At 39.7% G+C, this 23,161-nt stretch overlaps 1 protein-coding gene across 3 annotated transcripts; it reads right to left on the bottom strand.

Annotated features, from left to right (window-relative positions):
* Positions 1-5: 5 nt before the first annotated feature.
* On the bottom strand, positions 6-21,169 carry CCDC83 (coiled-coil domain containing 83). Of its 3 annotated transcripts, none has more exons than XM_055801787.1 (11): positions 21,064-21,169; positions 17,813-17,925; positions 14,927-15,011; positions 12,803-12,971; positions 12,016-12,183; positions 9,149-9,240; positions 7,919-7,987; positions 5,317-5,438; positions 4,207-4,292; positions 2,536-2,720; positions 6-666 (listed from the first exon to the last, which is right to left on the bottom strand). In XM_055801787.1, the coding sequence occupies exons 2-11, from the start codon at positions 17,896-17,898 to the stop codon at positions 475-477; spliced, it is 1,254 nt and encodes a 417-aa protein (XP_055657762.1). In that variant the 5' UTR covers positions 17,899-17,925; positions 21,064-21,169; the 3' UTR covers positions 6-474. The 3 variants fall into 3 exon arrangements, with proteins under 3 accessions (XP_055657762.1, XP_055657761.1, XP_013150515.2); XM_055801786.1 differs by having other exon boundaries at positions 21,072-21,133; XM_013295061.3 differs by lacking the exon at positions 21,064-21,169 and adding an exon at positions 20,524-20,633.
* Positions 21,170-23,161: the final 1,992 nt, after the last annotated feature.

The following is a 23,161-nucleotide window of genomic DNA, read 5'->3' as shown; positions in this document are numbered from 1 at the left end:
GTTTTATGGAGACAGATAAAATGCATTTAAACATTCAATTTCTAGCAATAGTTGAGTTGTGCTTGGATAAATTACATTGTTTTAGCAAAGTATGTAACAGTTCTGTGTTTTACGGCAGCCTGTATTTACTCATTCTGTGTCTGATCAAGAGGGAATTCCACATTTGACAGACTGCAAGTGGGGACCACAAAACCTACATATTGACTATGATCCTTTATTAGCTATCTGAGCAGCTATATGTGGACTGAGAAGCCAAAAAAAGTGCACGAGAGTGCTCACAGTGGTAAGGGAAGCAACCTTTCAATTAGCCGTCTGCACACAGACATACCTCTCATTCAACTTGTATGTGTAAATCATGATTCAGGCACTCAAAAATAGTTTCCACAAAGCCCAGTGCCACACACTCCTTGAAGAACAGAGCAAATATTTAATGAACTGAGAATGTTACATTTCTGCGTTAACAGCACAGCTTGTTTATTTTTCACCAACCTTTTCTTTAGATAAGGCCTTGATCATCTGGGCTGTGATGTGCCCATCTGATTTACCAATAACACCATCTTCTGTGTGGCTCCTGCTTGGCATTTCTTCTGGTTCTTCATGAATAGGCATGGCTCTTCCAACCACACACATTAGCTTTGTCTCCAGAGGACCCAGTTTTAAGTATTCCTTAAGAAGAAAGAATATAATTCTTCTGCAATTACATAGAAAAGCAACCGTTCTTAAAAAAAAAAACCAAAAACAAACCCTAGCAACTTTCTTTTTAAAAGCAACTGTAAAGATGCTGCCCTGGGTTTGCTGTGTTTGGTAGCATCAGTGTTAATGGGCTTGGTCTACAAGCCAGCTCGGCTTAGGAGGCTGCAGCCATGCTGCCCTCTTCTTTTCCTGTGTGTTTTCACTGATGACACTTTCTCTGCAAACTAAATTCTGCTCTCAAGTTCAGTTCTGTGAGAAGAATTAAACTAATCCAGCAGTTCACTACTGCCAAAAGAGAGGTCCGAGCTCAGCCATGTGCTTCCACCACGGCTGTTCTGGCTCTGGTCTTCTCCAAACCTCTGAGTCAATTTGGTTGAATAACCCAACAGAAAACTAATTCAGGAGGAGAAAAAAAGGCAAGGTTTTCTGCTGGGTTAGGGAGTGAATCAGCTACAGAAAAGGCTGATGTGCACTCTGCGTTCCCTAAGGGCAGGAGCAGGCCCGCAGAGCCAAGGCCAGGGAGAGGGGGAAGGAACCCTGCAGTGCAAGCCCTTGAATCACCTGTCTTTAGTAAATGCTTTCATAATAGTTGCCAATGCAACTCCACTGTCAGCAGTTATACCTTCATTGTTAGGAAGTACAAGAACGTCAGCAGCACCTACGGCCCTCAGCAGGGTGGGCTATGCAGTGCTAACAGCAGGAAGAAAGAAGTAAAGCTAGCATTCCTCTCCCGAGGCAACAGCTGCAAGGGAACAAGCACCTGCAGAGAACGTTTTTGTTACGTGTTCAGCTTTTCTCTCTAATGACTCTTCAGGACGGAGCCACTCCTGATGTTATCTCTGATCAAGGCAACAGGATGATTTCTCTGAAGACAAGTTGCATGGTATTAATCAAACTAATGCCAAATTACTAGAAAAAGAGTTGTAGCTGGGGTTATTTTTGTGTGTGTGTGTACGTGTCTCTTTAAACTCCATAATGAGTAAGTTTGAATAAAATATTCAAGAGTAAAGAAACATTATGGAGAAGTATCTTTACACAGCAAGCCCTGCAGTCTGCACCACGGCTATATCATCTTTAATTTGCAGTAGAAATTGATGATGTAGAGTAATATATTTTCTAAGAATAGTTAGTTTATTAAGAAATGTATTCAAGTTTTCATAACAAGAATGTAGTATCAAAGGCACCCAGGAAACATCTTTTTGCAAGCTAGGATTGAAGACCTCCTGAAGCAGCTGCCAGCACCTCTTTTGAGAGCCACACAAACTGCTTATTTACATATAACCTGTACCTTTTTATTTTCTCAGCCCCTGTATTTTGCACCCAGGAACACCTTCATCCTAGCTTTCTGTTGAAGGAATAAATTACTTGTTGAACATTTAATGCTCCTATGCAACATAAATTCTAAAGGACCAACATCCAAGCAAACAATTCTATGCAATACCACAGAAAACTGTCACTAGCTGACACTCGGGATTCTTGCTAGGGGAATTTCATCCTGACACTCACATATGCTGATTCCTAGGACAGCATTCAATTGCCAGAATAACGCATCTTGTGCTACGAGAAATGCCCTAAAGCATCCAAAACATCCAGGTGAGACTGGCCTATATGACACAGAACCTATATTCTTTTGGCCCAGCATCTGAAGGACAGGGAGTGTTCTAACGATCTCAAATAGAACCAGATGCCTATGATTAAGCATCTGAGTGGCACACTAGGTAAAAGACATTGGAGTTTTCTCTGCCATAAAATCACTGGGAGTAGAACGCTCCTGGAAGTAATTCATGCTCCATACAGAAAGATGTTTGTGTCAGTGAAAGACCTGGTAACTTTAACTCGTACCTGGAAATCTTCTTCAGCTTTGTACAACAAACTATCAACAGGTGGAGTGAATGACTTTTCCCACAGCTCCTCATCACTGTCTTGAGGCTTCTCATTCTCTGTTTTAGACTGAATCTTTGGAAAGGCTTTCTTTTTCTGACAGGAGACCGTGTCACTTCTGAGATTTTCATCTCCATCTGTCTTTGCTTTTTAAAGAGAAGAACGTTGATGTGTATGCAATCATTAAGCCTTATGAAAATCAGAATTAGTACATGATATGAGCATTGCCTGCAATCTTTAATGTGGCTTGGCCAGTGCAATGCAAAGAACAGCTTGGTAGGATTTTAATTGGCAATCCAAGCCAAATGTTGATTTTGCTCACTGATTTTTCTATATTTATTTCTGTTCACAATTTCTGATCAAGCTCAGGGACTGAAATTGATTGGAAGTTAGAAGTAATGGGTCTGTGGACAGGCCAGGAGGAAAAAAAAAAGAGCTTTTATCAGTTCAACTTAAATCTTACATAGTCCTGAAAAAAAAATATGGGACAGGCAGCAAAAACAAGTATAATTTTTTAGTATATCCATGTATCTATATCTACACATACCCAAGTTCCTGAAACACAGCTAGTCTACTTATAACTCCCCTGAAGAACTCACATTTGCAGTTCATGATTTCCCAGGATGGCAGTTCTGGGAATTTGCCCGGGACAATGTCCTGACCCCAGCTTACTGAAACAAAACCTACTTCACCCAGTAACATTTGTAAAGGTCTAGCAAAGGTGATAGAGCTGAACTGTTTGAAGCAAACATATTTCTAATTCAGAAATCTTAGTCAACATGTTTGCTGGTGCCTGATGGTTCCAGAAAGGCCCACCAATGGCTGGAACTGATCAGAACTTCAACAAACTTGTTCGCGTATCCATAACTGTATGGCTTCAATTTTTGAAATTTACCCCTTTGATGTAATTTTGTCCTTTTGCCCCCTATTTCTTCTGCTCACACAGAGATATAAAATAAAACATGAATCCATAAAAAGCCACCCTAAATAAAACAAGAATCCATAAAAGCCACCCTAATTAGATAAGCACAGTCACATGGTCCTTCTTGCCTAATGGTATATTCTTTTCCAGGGCACACCTACCAGAATAGATTGGGATTCAGCCCAAAATTCAGTACTGCTTACCAAGATTTTCAGCTCGGGCTGAGCTCCACGTAGCTTCATCTGCTCTTGCCAGGGATTTATTTCTAATCTAACTGCAGTATATCTCTGTGAGCTGAATGAATGTAAAGTGCATGTACACTTCAAGTGAAAGCCCATGTAGAGTTCAAGAGTGTCCTCTCAGGGACAAGATACAATGAAGTTATGATGATATGCATCAGCAAAGAACTGATTAAGATATGAATCATATCTGCATAAAAGATGGCCAATCCTGTTAACCACATGCCAGGCTAGCTCTATATCAGTAATTATATTCAACAATCTAAACATCAACTTCAATTTTAAAACTGTATTACAGGTAGATTGCGGTTTTGTCTTCTTAACACAAACTGCAGTCTGTCATTGCTGTAGTGGCTGCAATTAAGTGGGAAATTAATCACCATGTCAAACAGGCGGTTTGATAAAAAAGAAAATAAAAGTATGTAAATGTTCAGTAACTTATAAGTTCTAAGCTGCTGGCATGCGCATTACCTGCATGTTTTCTATACTCTGCTTCTTTCATTTCATCCTTAGGAAATTCATCTTGCAAGCCAGCAGTCTGGGTAAGAAACAAATGCCTATGAAATTAAAAACATAAATTGATACTTATATTAGAGGTCTGAGTTTTCTTTCTAAATTGTTCTGTGCAATATTTTGGGGTGATGGGAAGGGCACCCTTTCCGAAAGCCATTTGCCTGCTTAACCACAAACGCGCAATGGTTTAAAAATGCAATGGAGGCAGCCAGGTAGCTTAGTGGCTAATAAGCTGCTCTTTTTTTATTCTTCGTTCCTAAGTTCAACTATGTCCATGAGACTAAAGGAAAACAAATGTTATAGTCTCCAGTCAGTCCAAGACTCAAACCACAGCTGGCAACTCTTGCTTAAAAGCAGTCCAAAGTTTGGAGAGGAGAGAAAAATGGTCATTTCTTAGACTTGGAACTTTTTCATGCAATATGGCTAAAAACACTGAGCTGGGACTGGATAAATGAAGATGGATCATTCCCATTGTTACACCGTGGTTTTAATATCATTAGTGTCTGCATTTTGCAGCTAAATTAATCTTTCTCTAGGGAACAAGTTAAATAATTGCAATACAAAGGAACTATTATTACAGACACATCTACAGACAGACCTATCCCAAGGCCTCTTCCTTGCTCAGTACCAGGTCATCTGTTTCACTTGAGATTGCAAAACCCCATATATTTGCATATTAATCTTCACATCCTTGAATGTTTTGCCAACACTAAAGGAAAAATCTATTACTCAGCACTTGGATGGAGAAGCTGGGTCTGAGTCAATTAAAACGGAGAGAAACTATTTCCAAGCCCCAGTAGTATCCCCACTAAAAGAAAGCGAGTGTCACTAGGTCTTAATCGATTATAAAAGAACCCCATTTCTTTCCCGAATTTTGGTATTTGGGAGGTTTCAATGTTGCTATCATCCTTCAGAGATACAAGTCCCACTCAGTTAAATCCTGCCTCCCCTCAACTAGAAAACTACCTTGGCTTTGTTGTGGGAGAGCCCAAATAGCTCTAGAGGCAGAAGGCAACATTATCTTTTTAAAAAATTAATCACTTTTGAATTTGTAAGGCATCATTTTACCTGTGTGCTTTCAGATTCTGAAGTCTGCTATTGACCAGTTTTGTCACTAAACCAATATTTTCTTCTTCCAGGAGGTTGATAGAGGCTTTCAAATCACTTACTTCCTTTTGGTACATCTTAATCTTTTGACAATTAAAAAAAAAAAACAACCAAGAAAGAGAAAAAAAGAATATAATATTACGAAGTCTATAGCTATTTTGGAAAGCTTTAATAGTAACTATCTTCATAGCACATGCCTAGAAAAAATGCAGCTTTATCAGCAAGACCACATTTGGTGGAGAAACAGTGACACTTTTTTTAGGCAAGGGGAAGGCCTCTCTGGCTCTTTCACACCTTTATTAGGAGCTTTTACTGGGACAACTCTGTCAATCACAGCCACACATTTGGGCTATGCAGCCCTGATAGTAAGCCTTCTCATGCAGCCAAACAGGTCTAGTAGGCAGAAGCTCTGGATTTTTTCATTTTTGCTTTCACATTAGAGCTTTGAGAGAGAAAAACCTTCTTTGCAGAGTTAAATTCAGGATCCTGCTCAGCTAGTGTTGCTTTTCTAATTCCTGCCTATACATAAGACCTTCCTACCCAGAATTAGTGAAGCTTTTGGTCCAAGTAAGCTATGATGTTGGCTAAACTGCAGGTTCTACTTTCTTTTGGACTGGTAATCGCCCCATGTTGCCATAAAGTTTTACTAACAAGGGATACTAGTTATTCAGTTCCCACAATTCCTCTTACTTTTCCTGAATTTCTTACCCCACTTCACAAGGAAGTGGAATGTACTATGGGACAGGTACCTTCCAAGAAATTTTAGCCGTAGGCACATGTTTAAAAGCAGCACCTAGTGATCTGAATGCATCTGTTCTCACCAAAGCCAAATTAACCCAGCTATACTCATCCAAATTTGCAGTTAAAAACTAGTTCCCATTTCTTCCAGGGATTAAAAAAGGTGCAAATGACAGGGCAGTAACCAGTAACAGGACATGGCTTGGCACAATGAGGTGATGCAGCTTTGCACCATCTTGGTGTGACACAGTAACTGTAGAAAAATGTGACTTAAGTCTCCAAATCTGTTCAAATTTGAAGGTAACTAGTTTAGTGAAGGTAACTAGTTTAGGGTTGCTTTGGCAAGTCATTTTTCAGTTGGCTGGCCAAACTGAAAAAATGATGAATTTTGAACTGAGACAAAACTGAAATTTTTTATTTATCTCCCCAAAAGAAAATACTGGAAGAGTCTGTCAGCTACATATAAACATTAGCCTAAAAGAAAATATTACATCTGTATAAGAAAAGCAGAGAAAATGAAAGGGTAAATTCAGAGGACTGGGGAAGTTAGTGATAATAGTTTGGACTTCCAGAATAATTCAAAGCACTAATTCATAACAAACTAATTCATAACATAGGAAACTTCTAGTTGAGAGGAAAAACCCAAATCCCTCAACTCTGCAGTGAGGGCCCCTCAGGACATGAGTACTCCAAAGTGTACCTCTCTTGTTGACACTGCCTAACATGGGTAAGATTCCTAAGTGTTCAGTGAGAAAGGGAGATGGGAAGGGAATTCGTACTCATTCAGTGATAGGATGTATAGATTTGAGCTCCGGTTTGTTTATACAAATCAAAACAGTAATTCTTTCCTATTGGCCCCTACCTCGTTGCCTAAGAAGCTGTGGTTTGGACATCCACCCTGGCAAGTTAAGGATGCAAGCTCAGAGCTTATTAAAGGGAAGAAAGCAAGCTGTATCCCTGCACACAGGCAAGTATCTTAAACCGGTAAGTAAAATGGGGAAACCTCTGCCAGGTTTGTTGGTGTAGCACAGAGAAATAATAACGTCATTCATTTCCCCAAAAGTTTTGCTCAGTTCTAAACGGTGAGGTTATAAAGGTGGGAAAGGGTATTGCTTCCCTCCAATGTCTTGCCTAGATTTGATCGTAACAAAGAACCTGTATTGATTGGAATAAACAATAAAACTTTCACTGTGGAAAAATCAGTTTCCTAAATTTGGCTCACAAAACAGTTTTTTCTTGATGAGGAAAGTTACAAAAGTCTAATATGTAGCTCTAAATTGCCATTAAAGGATAGTATAAGAGCTATCAATTAATCATTTACAACTATATACGATCCTGATTTTCCTCTCTTCAGTGTACTATTCTCCAGGGTTTCTTTATTATGTCCCGTTTAAAGCTGTCTCAAAGCTCTTTCTCCAAAATGTTTTCCAACATCCATATCTGTTTCCTTTCAATACTGCAGCACTAGAACTTTAATGCAATTCAAAACTACACTCTTCAGGTACTTACATGGTTGAACTTTCACATTATATAGTAACTCAGTTTCCACAGATACTTACTTGTATGGAACGTTGCAGCCCTTCACATAACTGCTGCTGGGGCAAGAAAAGGGGTCCTTCATTTGTGAAAGTAGATGTTCACCTTTTACCTTTATTCAGCACATACACTGTTTGCTACTCAGGATTACAGATTAATTACAGGAAAAGAGCTCTCCTTTTCCTATGAAAGTCTTCAGAGGTTTGTCACTAGAAACAGTTACAACTGTAGGCCATGGTATTTCACACCTGAACTACGATGATAAACTGTACACAGGTGATTCTCTTACCTCTTCTTTCAGCCATTCATTCTCTTCAATTTCTCTGCGACTGTTTTTGTCTAAGCATCTTAGGGCATTCTGAGAAAACACGATTTAAGATCATCTCCTCTGAAAGCAAGACTTTGACAGTGCTGCATACTATAAAGAACCTTCTGCTGTTTAGCAGGAGATAATTAAGAAACATCCACACAACAGACTGTAGCATTGCATCCCCTGAGGGATTACAAGGGGATTTAGTCCACAAGACCAGCTGTTTCTTCATCATCCTGTACGGTGTGGTTTATATGTCAAGCAATTTACCAATATTTTGTAATTTCCCATATTAAAATAGGACATTTCCTTTTGGTCTAACACATTCTGCTGTGTTCTCACTACTGCTCAAATCTTCCTGTTTTCAGGAAATCAGACAGAAATTTAGCTATTAAAAAACCCAAGCAAAATCACAAATTAGGCAGTACTGATCTATGACAAGGAGACATCTATGCTAACGAGCCAAGGCTACAATTTAATTATTGATGTCACTAAGTGGAAAGGAACAACTGGGAAGGAAGATGCTTCTGTAGATCACCACAAGCACAGTCCTTTGGATTATGTTCTCATGTGACTGAAAAGTCCAGCATGGAAGCCAGGGGAATTTAAATACCTAATGGGCCCAACCAGTGATTTGTACTGGTGTGCTCTGCATACAGTGTAAGAAGTCATCACCATAAATGCATTGTAAATCATATTTGCAAATCAGAGCTGGCAGAGATGACAATGTATCGATAAGCCTAAATTTTACTGTAAACTGCGTTATTTTGGCATTTTAAAAATGTTGTACTTTACAAGTACAAGGCAACAACTTTTTCTTTTTTCAAAATTATGTATGCTTCCATGCAGACAATCTCTTAGTGCTATTTTTTTCTGAAGTCCATACAAATGTCAAAATCAAAGTCACAGCAAAAGTGACATGTTCTTGAACAAGTCATATCAGTGCGTGGTGCCCCACTTTCCCATACCTCCTTTGTCAAATTGCTCAGGCTACTCATTGTTAGCCTGATGTAAAAAGAAAAAAAAAAAGTACATGTGTGTATAACAATAACCAATGCTATGTTTAGTAAGAAGTTTTACAGTTTATTTTACTCCTAATTTATTAGAAAAGTTTCAAATCTTAATTTGAGATAAAATAATTATTAATGCAGAGTAGATGACTGCTAACTAAGATGAAGTTAGCACTTTTGAAAAAGGCAGAAGGAATACCTCATGAGCCTGTTCCTTACTTAACTCCATGTGCCTCTCAAGCAGTCTGTCATTTTCTTCTTTCACTGCTTTCAAAGTGTTTGTGTAATATTCTTCAAAACAAAAAAAGAAAATCAGAAACCATTATTTGACATCAAATTCTGCTGAAAACAAATAGATAATCAGCATGTTGTTCCTAATCTGTAACTTATTAACCAGCATCACATGCATAGATGCTCCACAGAAAGGATTCAAACATTCTTCTCCACAGAAACTGTCCTCCTAAACCCAAGTTATTGTAGTCTGAACTACAAAACTAAAACCTGAAGTGGCTTACACATTTCTGTTGGCAACTACAACAGCTGAGCAATTCACTGCTACAATATTGGGATCTTAGCATTAAATTTTGTCTCTATCAATCACAGAACTCCTGGAGTCATGCAAAAGATTTGCTTAGAAAACTTGTTTTTTAGGTATAGAAGCATATTGGATCATCTTATCCATGTGGCTTTTTTTTTTCCCCGACAGTTATTATACAGAGCCTAATACATTTTCTGACTTATCTAAGCCTTCCAGGGTGTTCTAATTTGACAACAGGACAAAATAGAGAATGTGGCAATTGCCTCAAATATTTGCTTTCATCGTTACTTGTGGTCGTTATTTAGGAAGCGTCTTACGTTAAACTGAATTTGTTTGGCCTCAAGTTCTAATCACTTGGTATTTAATTATTTCACCCTTCTCTTCAGTTGCTTTTGTGCTATTCTAAATAGCCCACTGCTCCTTAGTATTTTCTCCTTTTGAAGGAATGAATGACACTGTAGTAATTTCAAGGAAAGCACTTCATACTTGTTCCAGAGGCTTAAAATTCAGCCTGGCTCTGCACTTGTGTTGCAGACAGCCTATTGCTGATCTGGCTGTAAATGAGTATTTGGTCACGGACCCACTGTGGAGTCAAAGGCAGTCAAATATGAAAGGTGCATTAGTTGTGCATTAGTTCTTAATTTAACACTGTGGAAACTGGCCTGCTGTAATCAATCCACCATCTAGACTTGGCAGAATGAAATGGAAGTACTTACATACTATAACTAATTCATCTTTTCATTCTTTCAGACAAGTAAACAAGCTGAGTTGTACTAGGAGAATGAAGAGAAGGAGGAACTGTTCAGACATACCTGCTGTTTCTAAGGAGGCTATTTTCCCTAACTCTCACTAGAACAGTTTCCCCCACACCTCATGTAAGTGTATAGCATTCTTTTTCTTCCTCTTCCCTCCAGCAATTTTGTTTAAAATGTCACCCCCAGACTACATGAACAGTGCCAGCATCAAGCCCTTCAGTGGTACCTACAGAGACAGAAACCTTTTCATCTATGTTTATTCCCTAAGCCTGTTGCACATTCGAGAAGTGAGCAAGCTGACTTTGCTTCTGCATTACTCTGGATGCTTGTTAGATTTTTCTTTCTTTCTTTCTTTCTTTTTTTTTTTTTTTTTTTTTTTTTTTTGTGCAGGCTAGAAGGCTGTACTCCCAGGCTACTTTATAAGTTTCATTTTAGGAAGTTGAGTAAAATATTATGCTAACATCCAGTACTGGCAGCATCATTTTGCAGTATGTTAATTAGGCAACTGCTATATATACCTCTCTAACTGTCTTTCTATAAATACACTTCCGTTTGACCACAATTTTTTGGCTCTGTATCCTGTGACATGCATGAGGTCAGACTGAATGTTCTTACTAGCCCATTCTGGCATTCTATATAAAAGCCCATTCTCTTTTTCGTATTTCAGCAGCTCTATAGGAAAGTTACATTGATTAAGAACACAGAAAATGCATAATGAAAAATATCAACCTCTCCTGAATACAGAGATGGATACCTGACAAGCTATCTGGCAACACAGAAAACACAGATCTTAATCATGATAAAATATGTTTTAAGAAACAAAAAGATAGCTTAGCTGGCTCTTATCCACAGTAGTTGATGCCTGGCAATGGTTGGCACAATATACAGAGACCCTTAGAGCAGTGTCACTGCCTGTTACTACCAGCTGCGTGGCTGTGGTCATGCATACTGAGAGGGACATAGAGGAAGAAAACCAGGACATCCTTCTCCCCTTAGAAGCATGGGTTATGTAACAGCAAAATATTGAAATGATTTTAAAATAATGCAGTAGTAAGGAAATCTTTGTGAAGCACTCAGCACCAGAATACATAAACTCTCAAATGAATTCCACTGTCGTGTCAGTATTGAAGCAGTTCCCAGTATTTGTGTATGTCTGTACTGTCAGTTTTGCAGGGCCTCCCTCATACAGGAGAGGATGCAACTCGGAGGCAAAGTTCCGACCACTGGCTAAACAGCTCCCTCTAGTTCTGTGTTTAAACCAGTATGCTCAATCGACAGCCTGTTCCAAGAGTGAGCTCATCGCACTTTCCTGTCAAAGGAGTTTTCAACATGTGAAGTGCTTGCAGCATGCTGAGAAGCAACAACAGCAGACAACATTTTCAAGTATGGCTGCTAAGGGAATCCCGTGTGTAGGTGACCTAGATATATGTAGATTTATTTTTAGGAAATTGCTGTCCTTTGCAGTAACGTTTCTTAAAAATGGGTTGCCTGTATTTTATAAGAAAATCATCAGAAGACAAGTTTATCAGTTTCTTTAAATGTTCATAATTTCTGCAACTTTGTCAATTTCTTTAGTAAAGGGACTTTCACAGACACAGAGACAGAGTTCTTCCATTTTACAGGATTATGCAGCCCACCTTAGGTGCACTGCCTTGGAAAAGTTGACAGAAATTACTAGAACTTGACCTCAAATTAAATTTATAATTTAATTAATTCCTATAAGTAATATACAGACAGCCTGTAAAACTTGTATTACACTAGCTGTAAACTGACCTGTAGTTCTATGAAGGTTATCTTTGACTTCCTTAATGTCTTTTTCTAGATTCATAATCTTGTTGGCCTGTGTTTCACTTCCTACATTTTTGTACTCCAACCAAAAATCTCTCTCACTCTGCTTTACTGAAAGTTTTTGGGCAGTTTCTTCAATTTGGGAGTGCAGATCTATTAAAATAAGAACATCAGAAGACAAGTTCATTACCAATTTTTTCAACTGATAGTCCATAATTCTTACAACTCCATCACATTCTATATTAAAGGCAGTTTCACTGGGACTGGAGAAAGAAGGATGTTTCTTCTACGCTACATTACGACATGATGGCCTCACAGAGTGTCAAGAGCCATTATCACTGCCGAAAACAGTCTGATCTTATCCTGCCAAGGAGGCACAACAGTCTCACTGAAATGTTGTAACCTAAGACATGTGTCTCCCTCAGAATCACAGGGATGGCAGACAGAACTTTCAACAATCAAAACTGGTCATTTTTGCTGACATCAATACTTTTTTTTTTAACTCTTCCAGTGAAGCCAGTGCTCAGGGCTTTCATGGGTTTCAACTGTATAGAAAAAATGAAGCCTCTCTATTTGCACAGTAATATACATCACTTGGAACAGATTAAGCCCCCACAATCTCATACCACGTTGAGAGAGTTTAATTTTGGGGAGAAATATCTTTATGCCTTTTACGCAACAAGGAAGTTGAATCTCTACTTAAAATGCAAAAAAAAGTACTCAATCCCAACTGTGTAAACTGCAGACTGCACTTCCACAACTCACAACATACCTTTCAGAAGTTGTTCTTTGTCCTTAACATACTTCCATTTTGCTTTCAGTAAGTCTTCCACATCATCTCTGGTTACAACCTCCTTTTCATCTTGTTTTTTCTTCTCCTCTTTTATTTTTCTTAGCATGCGCCTGATGTGTGCCTGCTGTTCTTCCTTCAGAAGGTCATTCTACGAAAGAACAACACAAGAAAAGGCATGTATTAAAACATTTTCAAATTAGTTTCAAACTTAAGTAATAAAGAAAAATAAAATCTGACCTAGTGCCAGGATACACTGCAAAAACACTCAGCTAAATACCTATTCTTCATATTAAAAAAGGATGAAGTTGAAGGGAGAGTCTGCAAGTCTCAGAAATTTCTCAGTAATTTCAGGATTGTTACAAGAAAATGAGAGACAAATGACTGCTGTACTTGGTGCAGCACTTCAGTAGTCCTCCACTGCCTGCAAAGAAAGTTCCTTGTGGGTCAATTTAATAAAAATATTTACTCATAGGAGTTATTTACTAGACACCAACATCCTTCATGAGAATGTACCACCTTCATGTAGAAAAGTCATCAACCAGGTCACTTGTATACACAAAAGTAGAGAATCTTGTCAGAGCTGGAATTAGTTATACCTACTGATTCCACAACTGCAATTATAATCCCTTGCCATGACCCTTCAAGTGACACTCAAATTATTTGAAATTACTGATTTGTGTATGTTTGCTCTGAAAGGATACTGTAAAGGAGCAAACTGTAACAGTAACTGCAGCAGCTTGAGCCTCAAGCATTACTCATTCTAGAAGGATTAACTCAAAACCACTCAGAAACATTAAGAAGGGAACAAAGAATGGAGCTAAAAAAAATGTCAAAACATGGCTAAATTAAACAAATAGCACTTCAAGCACACTCTGAAGTACCCTGCACAGTCTAAAATATGGAGTTCTTGAGAGAACATGAAGTAGCAGCAAACTGGGGGAGCAACCATAAAAGACGCCTGCAGAAAGAAGAGCCAAATGCCACTTCTACTGATAGTTAAGGCCACAAGTGAGACACCATCCAGGCATCAGCACTGAAAGGACCACCAAGGAAGGCTAAACAGATTGATACTAATAAAAGCAAGGCAAGTATCAGGCATGGGAAGGACAGAGAGGCATTGTTCGATTCAATGTTTCACTGTTATAGGAAGTGCAGGCTGCAACACTGTTTAATCTCACAATCCAGTTTAAGGCTTTTTGAGTGATTTTAATTTATTTAATTAGGTGGCTGTATATATATCCACTTTCGAAGTTCACTGCTTTCAGCTATCAGATGCCATATGATGGTTCTTTATATACAGTTCTTTATTTGCAGTTCATATGTACGGTTCTTTAAAGTGTCACTCAGGTACAATCAGTAGTTACATAACTGCATTCTAAACATGACCCAACACAACTCTCAAGCCACAAGAAAGTGAGTCTTCATCAAGCAGTGCTACAAATTGCACCCAGACAATTGTGTGATGCTTGTTCCTCTTTGTTCAGTTTTCATTAAAACGAAATTTGCAAGAGTAACTAAGCTGTCATAGAGACCTGTGCAATTCCAGATCACCTTAGAAGTGAACCAAGAAGGTCAGCAAATCTCAATATTTGGTTAGAGCTGCTAACATTACTGACAAAAAAAAATAATAATGAAGTTAATACCGTTTTTTCTTTACGCACTGAAATATTGAGGAATATGTGCAAGATTGTTTAAAAAGGCACACCTGAATGTACTGCAGTAAAGTTACCTACTAAAAGGGGGCTTGCTGTGCTCTGTTTGCTTCAGAGTAAGATTAAATACTTAGGCGGTTACAGAAAACACCTCCACTGAACTCACATTACCTTACTGCTGTCTGCTATTCTGCAATGTTTTACCACTGCAGCTCCTTTTTTGCATGGCTATATTTAGGACATTTATGCTTTATGCCACAGTTAATTCAGATCACACTTAACTTTTAGCACATAAAGTGACTCACTAACGCTAGTTTCATTGACCGTAAGAAATACACTGCAACGACTAGTTTCAGTGAATGTAGTATTAGGACTGAAAGAATAAAATCGAATCTGCAAGTTAAAATACCACATATAAAATGTGTTGAGAGAAGGATGCACAGTCACTTACTCTTTTATGATAGTCTTCGTTCTTTTTTTCCACTTGTTTCAGATCAAATAAAACCCGATCAATTGCTGCTTCTTTTGTCTTAATTCTGTGGAGAAAGAGTAAAGAAAGAGACATTCTTACAAAAACAGAAGAGAGGAATGTTACTTAAGCTAGATTAGATGTAAATACTACTGAAATGTTTATATTCATATCATATTGCTTGACCCACTTGGGTTGATACCACTATCCGCTTACTATGTGTAAAGAAATTATTTCCCATATACATCTAGACTGTCATGTTAGTTTAGATCTCACACTCCTACTGGGAAACACACTCCCCAATTATGCTGTTCTTTTGTAACCGCTAGAGAGGATTAAGCTGAATTATTCTTTCTGGACGTGGTTTAGCTGACCTATTGCACCAGTCTTTTTTAGGACAAGGATATTTGCGTTCCAGAAATATTTATTTTCCACTCACTATAGAGGAAGCCTAGGCAACTAACTCAGACATAGATCAGATGAATCCCAAACTGGAAAATTAAATGGGATTCAATTTTTCTGAAAATGTGGTTTGTTGAGCTTCATAAACTGCATTTATACACCAATAACTTGTTAGCCTTTAAGAAGCCCTAAGGGAATAGGGACTGCAGCCTGAGTAGTATCTTCTGAGTACATTTACACATTTTTGTCGAAGAACCAGCTTACTGCTTTCACAATTTTCATAGACTTATTTATCATCTTCTTTGCCACAGCTGTAAAATAAGTATTTTTTTCTGATGTTCATTCTTCTAGAAGAAGAAATACTGGGTTGCAAATGGTATCTGTTTGCAGAATTCTCTGTAATCTTTCCCTCTGTTCCCAGAATTAATTCACCATATGGCACATCAGAGGCAAGTATTACAATTATCACAATATCTTTTACTGTTCCTTGAGGTTTTGTTTTGGGGGGTGGGGGTGGGGGGGTGGGGGGGTGGGGTTGCCCCTCCCTATTAAGTTGTTTTAAAAGAAGATAATTTTTTGCTGGCTAAGTTTGAATCACTCAGTCACACAAATTGCAGGTTATTAGATTTGCATCCTCTGGTGTCAGTGTGCTCCAAGGTATTCTTCAGGTTTTCTATTAAGTACAGGGATATTAATTAAAGAGACTAGAACAGAGATATGGAAGTATGGTGGTGATGGCTACAGCAAAAATATATCACTTATTAGACAGAGGTGACAGCTTGGCCACACAGTATGACCTCCTAAATTACCTGCCATTTTAAACCATTTCTGTATCTTGAATACTGCTGATGTTAATTTCTGCTACTTTAAGATTTTCCATGAAGTGGCAGTCCACATCCATCACTTTGTTAATGCCAAAAATTTATATGAGTAGAATTTGCTAATTTGTTCACTACATATTGGAACTTTCCTCTTTAGATTATTTTTCTTTGGTATTTGCAAGATTAAAGCAACAAAATAGCTAGACTGATGATTCCTTTTGTATTATTTTTCTCAATCCTGTATAGTAGGTTTCATCTAGATGATTTAAACATCTAGAAACAACACTCCTCTCCCGTACCATGACAGTTTTTCCAGTCTGTAGGATGTTACTTGGGCAAGTAATCCATGGGATTTTTGTTCCTAACCAATCCTGAAAGAGAAAACCATACTAAAAATGCAAAATACCAAATTCACTAGGGACAGCAACCATTCTTCAATCCACAGAAGAAAAATCAGGAATGGAAGTTAAATAAATACTATGCACTCTATAAATCTTGAAGCCAAATGTGACATTCACTTATGTGATTATGCTGCTTTGTTCAATTAAGTGGTACAGAAAATTTATAGATTAGAGAGGTAAAGAAGGAGAGGGAAAGAGAGGAAGATAAAGACAGAAAGAAAAATACTTTTCTTCCCTTTTCTCCCTACCGTTGCTGTAGAAACTAAATATGTTTAGTGTCAGTGGACGCTGTGTCAGTACAGAACCCATTTCAGTGGAAGACTCTTCAGACAAATGAGTCATTTGCTTGGATATTTGAATATGCCTAACAATTTTATCAGGAAGTGGTGCAGGTTTTTTTTTTCGGCCTAGCAATACAGTTTGCTTATTTCTTAGCAAAATAGATGGGTTTGTTGACTTTTTGGATGGTATTTATTTGTTATATGATTCAGCTAAATCGAGTCTTGTTTCGCTGTGGAAACTTGTACTCTGTTCTTTGTGAAATGAAATAGAAAATCCCGCGTAAACGCTGTGAACTCCTACAGATGTCACTTGAGCTATATTTGGTTGCTCTTCAGTTTGCTTAACCCGCTTTTCATTTCTACACCAAGGCACTACTCCTTGCTCCTAAATGCTGATAATTGTTGAATATTGGATGCTATTGAGGTTTTTACCTCCCAGTTTCTGTCTCTTTGATAAAAGTCAAAGAGCTTCATTTTTCTTCTTCTCCCTATCTACTCAAGAGACTGCAGATCAAATGAATTGGTCTATTTTGTAACTACTTCAGATATTCTCCTCTTGGCCCTTATTTTTCTCTGCTTGATTTTAAAAGACCTTTAAGTTGTCCCTCCATTATTTTCAAAATAAAGCACTTCCCTTGTGCTCTACTCCCAGCTTCACCAAGGGAGCAAATTGTAGATCTTGATGTTCTGGCTAGTGACCACAAAATAAAACTCTTTTTGCAAAGTTATAACCTAATGGCATAAAATTATTTCAGACCCACTTAAATGCTTTCTTATAGGTATGGTTTTGAAACTGTATATTTCCAAAATAACCTTGAAAACCCAAAACAAGAACACAAAAGAACAGTACATAACTGCCACAGTCAATCAGCTCAGGCTCTGAACTGGGTAAATTGTCTTTGTAATCTGCTTTATACATTCACATATTCTATATGAGTGAAAAGTTAAATACATTAAACCTACTGAAATTCTAGTAAGGCTTCTGGGAAAGCTGATTCAGGCTCTTTAATTTGCTCTTCCGGTTTCTCCTCTTTCTTCTTCTCTTCCATGTTTTTTGTTGTACTTAGAAGTTAAATCTAAAGACAGGAAAGGACAAGCAGAAAAGAAGGGGGCCGGGGGGGGAAGATAAATGAACGATCTACAAAACGTCGTATGTTCACCAGCTTTTTTCACTTGTGACAAGTTCTTAACAGTTCTGAAATAAACAAAACAATGTTTTTTGACAACAATAATCCTGCCCAGGGTAGCACCCAGGCCCATGTTTTGGGGACATCCTGAAGTGTTGCCCTGAGTAAAGATATGTTTGTGAACAGTGGCCTCTGTCACTAGTCACTTATTGCATCCCTTGCTGCGAGCTGTGTTTCACATTCTTGCAAATCAAACAAGCAGTTTTTCCTTTTCCCATCGTTTGCCTCTGTTTCTTTATCGGGCTTGTTTTATCGAGTCCACTTGTTAATATGCATCTCTCTCCCGCTCCTTCTGTTCTCATAGCACTATGAATATTTGTCTTTCACTGCAACTCTGATATCAGTTTTCATTGTCAGAGCTGGAACAAAACCATTCTCTGAAGTGATATGCATGTCAGCAGTATTCCCTGGGCTTGTTGTCACAACTACCAAGCTCAGAATTCAACTGACAATGAATAGTTCTGTAATGGAACTGGTAGCACATATTATATAAAATAAAAAAGGTCACAAGAAAAGGGCACGTACGAAGATTCTTCACTTTTAGTGGTCACATAATTAAATGCCAAAACCAGATTAGTTCATATAACAGAGGAGGTTTTACTGAATGAGTAGAAACACTGTATATAACCTGTTTTCATATTAAACTGCTTTTCTGAATTTAAGCTCTGAATTCTATCAATTCTCACTCTAATAGCTAAAATTGATAACAACTTGTTCTGTGACTAAATACAGCAGACGGTAGTTTTCCCATTAAAATGAACACAAGGAAACAGAAAGAAATCAGTGGAAAGCCACATAGCAGGCCTGCCAAATCAATGTAAAATCAAGGGAAGGAAGTTAAAACAACTATTGACAGATGCACTCTAATCCACATGCCAGCGCATGCCTTGTCACTGTATTCACTATACCCTGAAGCAAGGCAATGTCAGCTTTCCATACACAAAATAACTTTCTACCCTCGATTAGTTGATGCCTGCTGATGAAACAAGTGTGTGCTGAGGGCAGGCAGTGTGCTATATATTGCAGAAAGGCTTGTAAAAGGGATGTTCACTGTGTGGCAGCTCTACAAGGTAAGTGAAAAGGTAAACATACCTTGGAGTCTAATATCTCCACACAGCTCCTTAGCCCTTGGAATATCTTTTTCATAATGTTTTATCCAGAAGAATTTTATTCCTAGTCTGTTGGAAACCTACTTGTGCAGATTTTGTCTGTTCTGCTGCTGAAGAAAAGTTCAGACTCACAGGGACAGTTGTCTACAGCTGTCAATCACTGCCTTTGCACCACTTGGTTATTTATGTTACTGGTACAGCTAATGTAATTCACAGAAACCTGGAAAATCCTGACTCCTACCAGCTATACTTTTAACTTCTGAAATGTCCCAGATCAAAGTTTTAATGTTTGCTACACGTTAGTAAAATATTTCCACTGTGAAACTTCCAATACAATCATGCCTGTTTCACAGTATCACCACGACTGCAGCAAACCTTACTGACATTTACATCCAAGAAAAAAATCCTTTCGTACCTGAACGTCCACTTGAGTCTGAAGCTATATTGAGTCCTAAATATTCACACACAACCTTTGCAGATAACAATTATACAATATTTTTCATGAAAGTTTTAAAAACCCTAAACACATGACTTTTGCAAGATTGAGATTTTTAAAAAAGGAAGTGAATTAAGAAATCTCACTGAAACAGGAAGTTAGGTATGTAGCATCCCTAGACCCCTCTCAAATTTCCAGTCCAAATGCACAAGTGCAGGATATGGGTTTTAAGTATAAAAAAAGAACTTGTCATCTTTCTTCAGTGCAGAATTAACTGGGCTGGTGTTGATTCCACTTTCACTTGAGAATTCATTGTACTGATTTTCATCAGAAATGGAAGATCACCGCAGCAATCCCCAGCTTTTTTTTTTTTTTTTGCTTTTTTTTTTTCTATCCCTTTCACTAAACAAATAATCAAATACCCTGCTTAAAACTAGATACAAACTGAAACATTTTGAACAGCAGTACTTTGAAAAATTTTTGGGGTTTTTTTTGGAACTCCAGCCCCAGGTGAGCTCCAGCAATATAATTATGAAATTCTTCCTGTGGAGGGACCAACAAAAAAGCCTCCAAGCTGTACAACAAGGTAAAACCCCATACTATAATAACAGATTTGCTGGATTTTGCAAACCATAGAAAATGCACACACATGAGAGAGAAGGGGACGTGTTTAGGGGGACTGAGAATTAACTGCAGATTTTAAACCAGCAGGAAAACATTTGCAGAGGGCAAGATTTATTTCTTCTCTTCTCCCAAACCATCTATGAGGCACAACTCTTCACAGCCCCCCCCCCCCCCCCCCCCATTATGGCTAGCAGCACTTTCTCAATCAATAACAACACTGTCATTAGAGCCCTAGAAGCTAGAAGATCCCAGGCACTGCCACCCCACTACTGTGACTTTCCAGACACTCCTTGCAGGGACCACCCGCTCGCCACTCACCTGAGCTCAGTCACTCTCCTCAGTGCCGCCCACACCAGCACCTGCATTCACACCGTTACCACTGTATCTCAAGCAGCTGCATTAGCAGGAGCCTCCCTCAGCTCCCCGTCAATAATTACCTCAGCACCCTGCAGCCACACGGGGACCTCTTCCCAGCCTCCAAAGCAGGCTAACACCTCCCCCTTGCCCTCAGTCCCGGCATGTCCCTTGCACATGTGCCCGCATACTCACCACCAGGCACCTCAGTGGGCAAAGCTGGGCCACCCCTTACAGTGGACGGAGCCTCCCTGTCCACAGCCACCAGACCCCACTGGTACTGTCACCTGTGCCTAAGCCCTGCCACACCACCCCGCCACTAGCCCTGAGCACCCACCACCGAGGAGTTCCCTATACAGCTAAGCTTTGAAGCATCTCCCCTCATCCTCCCGCCACCCACGCCACTGCCCACATCCGAGTGCCTCCCTCCCGATCCAGGGCCCCCAAGGGTCACCACAACCTCCCGACCCCGGCACCCGGCCAGCACCCGCATCCCCTCCGCACCCACGCACAGCCTGGGCCCCGCGGCGGGCGGCGGGCGGTCAGTCAGGGCCTGCCAACAGCCACCTCCCCGCCAACAGCCACCTCCCCGCCAACAGCCACCTCCCCGCCAACAGCCACCTCCCCGCCAACAGCCACCTCCCCGCCAACAGCCGCCGGGCGCCACGGCAACGGCCGCCCCGCCCTCCCGAGCCCTCCGCGGGGCGGCGGCGCCCTCTGGCGGCAGCGCGTGGCGCTTGCCGACGGGGAAAAAGCCCGCGTAAAGCGCCCCGCCGTCCCTCGGCGGGCTGTGAGGGAGCCGGCGTCGGGCCAGGGGCAGGGAGAAACACTTCCGAGCCTCTCCTGCAGAAACAGCCAGGTGCATTTGCTTTGTGACTCCTGTACGTCCGACCCGTCTTAGGAAGCGAGGAAAGCAAATGTTAACAGGGCACAGGGGTTATTTAAGTCCTGAGAGGGATTCCTCATCGGCAAAGGTCGTGGGGCAGCTTGAGTTTCACCCAAATGGATAACTATGATGGCAGGCTTAAAATTGTGAAGTAAAATTGCAGCTATCCTCAAGAAAAAGAGTGTTTCCAAGCTCTGCGGTTGTAGGGGCAGTTCCACACCAAATGTGAGCTGGGTCAACTGTGATCACAGAGCTGGTTTCTCAGGAAGAAGCACCCTAAAACCACCCAAGGTATTGGGACAGAGCAAGCTCCTCCACCCTGGTAATAGACCATACACTACTGCCTGTAACTCCCTTTGCCTCATACATGAGTGTTGTGCAAAAAGCCATGCCCCAGCAGTGGGGACAGGGCAGAAGAAGATGGAAAGAAGGGTTGGAGGCTGGTCCAGAATTACTTCTGCTTCTCTCTTGCTGGCCAGTGGACCTCCATTGGTTTTGGATGGGCTCTGTACATTGTTGTCTCTCACAGGACATCAGTGCCTGAGCCACATAACCCTTGAAGCCATACTCTACCACTGAAATAGATCTGTGAATCACTAAAATGCCTTTGTCCTCATTCTTGGTCAAAATTCACGTTTACCTACTTTGTTCAGATTGTGGCCAGTCCTGTGGAGGAGTATCTTATCCTATGACAAGTCCTGTTTGACATAATACAGCAGTCCCTGTAATTAAGGCGTATCCATTAAAGCAAGAACAAAACGCTTTCTATAGACAGAGATTGTAATTTGCAATGCATCTATATTGAAGACAATAGGAATTGTTTATGTTCATTCAGTGGCCCCATATAACTTCAGATGAGAAAGCAAAGAAAGAAACAATTACACACAAAAAAAACCCAACAACCCCTAGTCATAAAAAAACTAGTGACTTTTCATTTCCTTCTTGTATATTATGGATTTAATTACGTTATTAGGACACAGCAGCTAGCTGACACATAAGCCATTGAGTAGAAGACAGAAAAAGAAAGAACAGCATCTTAAATCAGCTGGCAAGGATAAACACAGCCTTGACCTTTGTACTTTGTAGCACAAGACCTTTAACTTGAACTTATTTAAATCTCACTATTCCAAAAAGTAACTTTGCTTAAACTTGACAAGGGGTGCCCCTTGCCTTTTTCTATTTGCATGGGCAGACACTACTTAGATCTTTTAGGAAGTCTTGCCTTACATGCAGAAAGAGACAATATTATGGTAAGTTTGAGTCCCTGTTTTGCAGGTTAACAGCATTGCCAGGATCAGGCAGTGCTTTCAGCTCTTCTTTGCCCCTCTGTTAACAACCTTGAACATGGGTGCTAGGAAGATCTGCTTCATAATCTTCCTGAAGCCTGAGTTTAGGCTGACTGCTCTGGATAGTTCCCTGGATCCTTCTTGCCCTTGAAAATGAGTGAGACATTTGTCCTTTAATGGTCATCAGGAACCAATATTTATGATGTATGCAATATATATAACATACAAAGAAAATATATGTATAAAGGCGTAGAGGAATGAAGCTGGGTTAATTAGCATTGATAATATACAACTGTGGGTTGGCTTCAGGGGCGGCGGTTTGGCTGGTGTAGACAAGGTGCAGCTGTGGCTGGTTAAATTAAGTGGTTGAGAGCCAATGAAGAGAGAGCGTGCCCTGGGTGAGGTGAGGAGAAGGCAGCAGAGGGACTGT

The sequence above is a fragment of the Falco peregrinus genome, chromosome 4 (genome assembly GCF_023634155.1).
Source record: "Falco peregrinus isolate bFalPer1 chromosome 4, bFalPer1.pri, whole genome shotgun sequence".
Classification (NCBI taxonomy): domain Eukaryota; kingdom Metazoa; phylum Chordata; class Aves; order Falconiformes; family Falconidae; genus Falco; species Falco peregrinus.
The sequence above is the reverse complement of the archived record's forward strand: the minus strand, read 5'-3'. Positions and strand labels throughout refer to the sequence as shown.

Excerpts from the sequence above, each read along its gene's own strand:
- CCDC83 (XM_055801787.1), bottom strand. The coding sequence starts at position 17,898 with ATGGAAGAGAAGAAGAAAGAGGAGAAACCGGAAGAGCAAATTAAAGAG. Across the intron at positions 9,241-12,015 it reads TAACCTTCATAGAACTACAG|AATATTACACAAACACTTTG; the intron begins GTCAGTTTACAG and ends TTTGTTTTGAAG. Across the intron at positions 5,439-7,918 it reads ATGAATGGCTGAAAGAAGAG|ATTAAGATGTACCAAAAGGA; the intron begins GTAAGAGAATCA and ends AATTGTCAAAAG.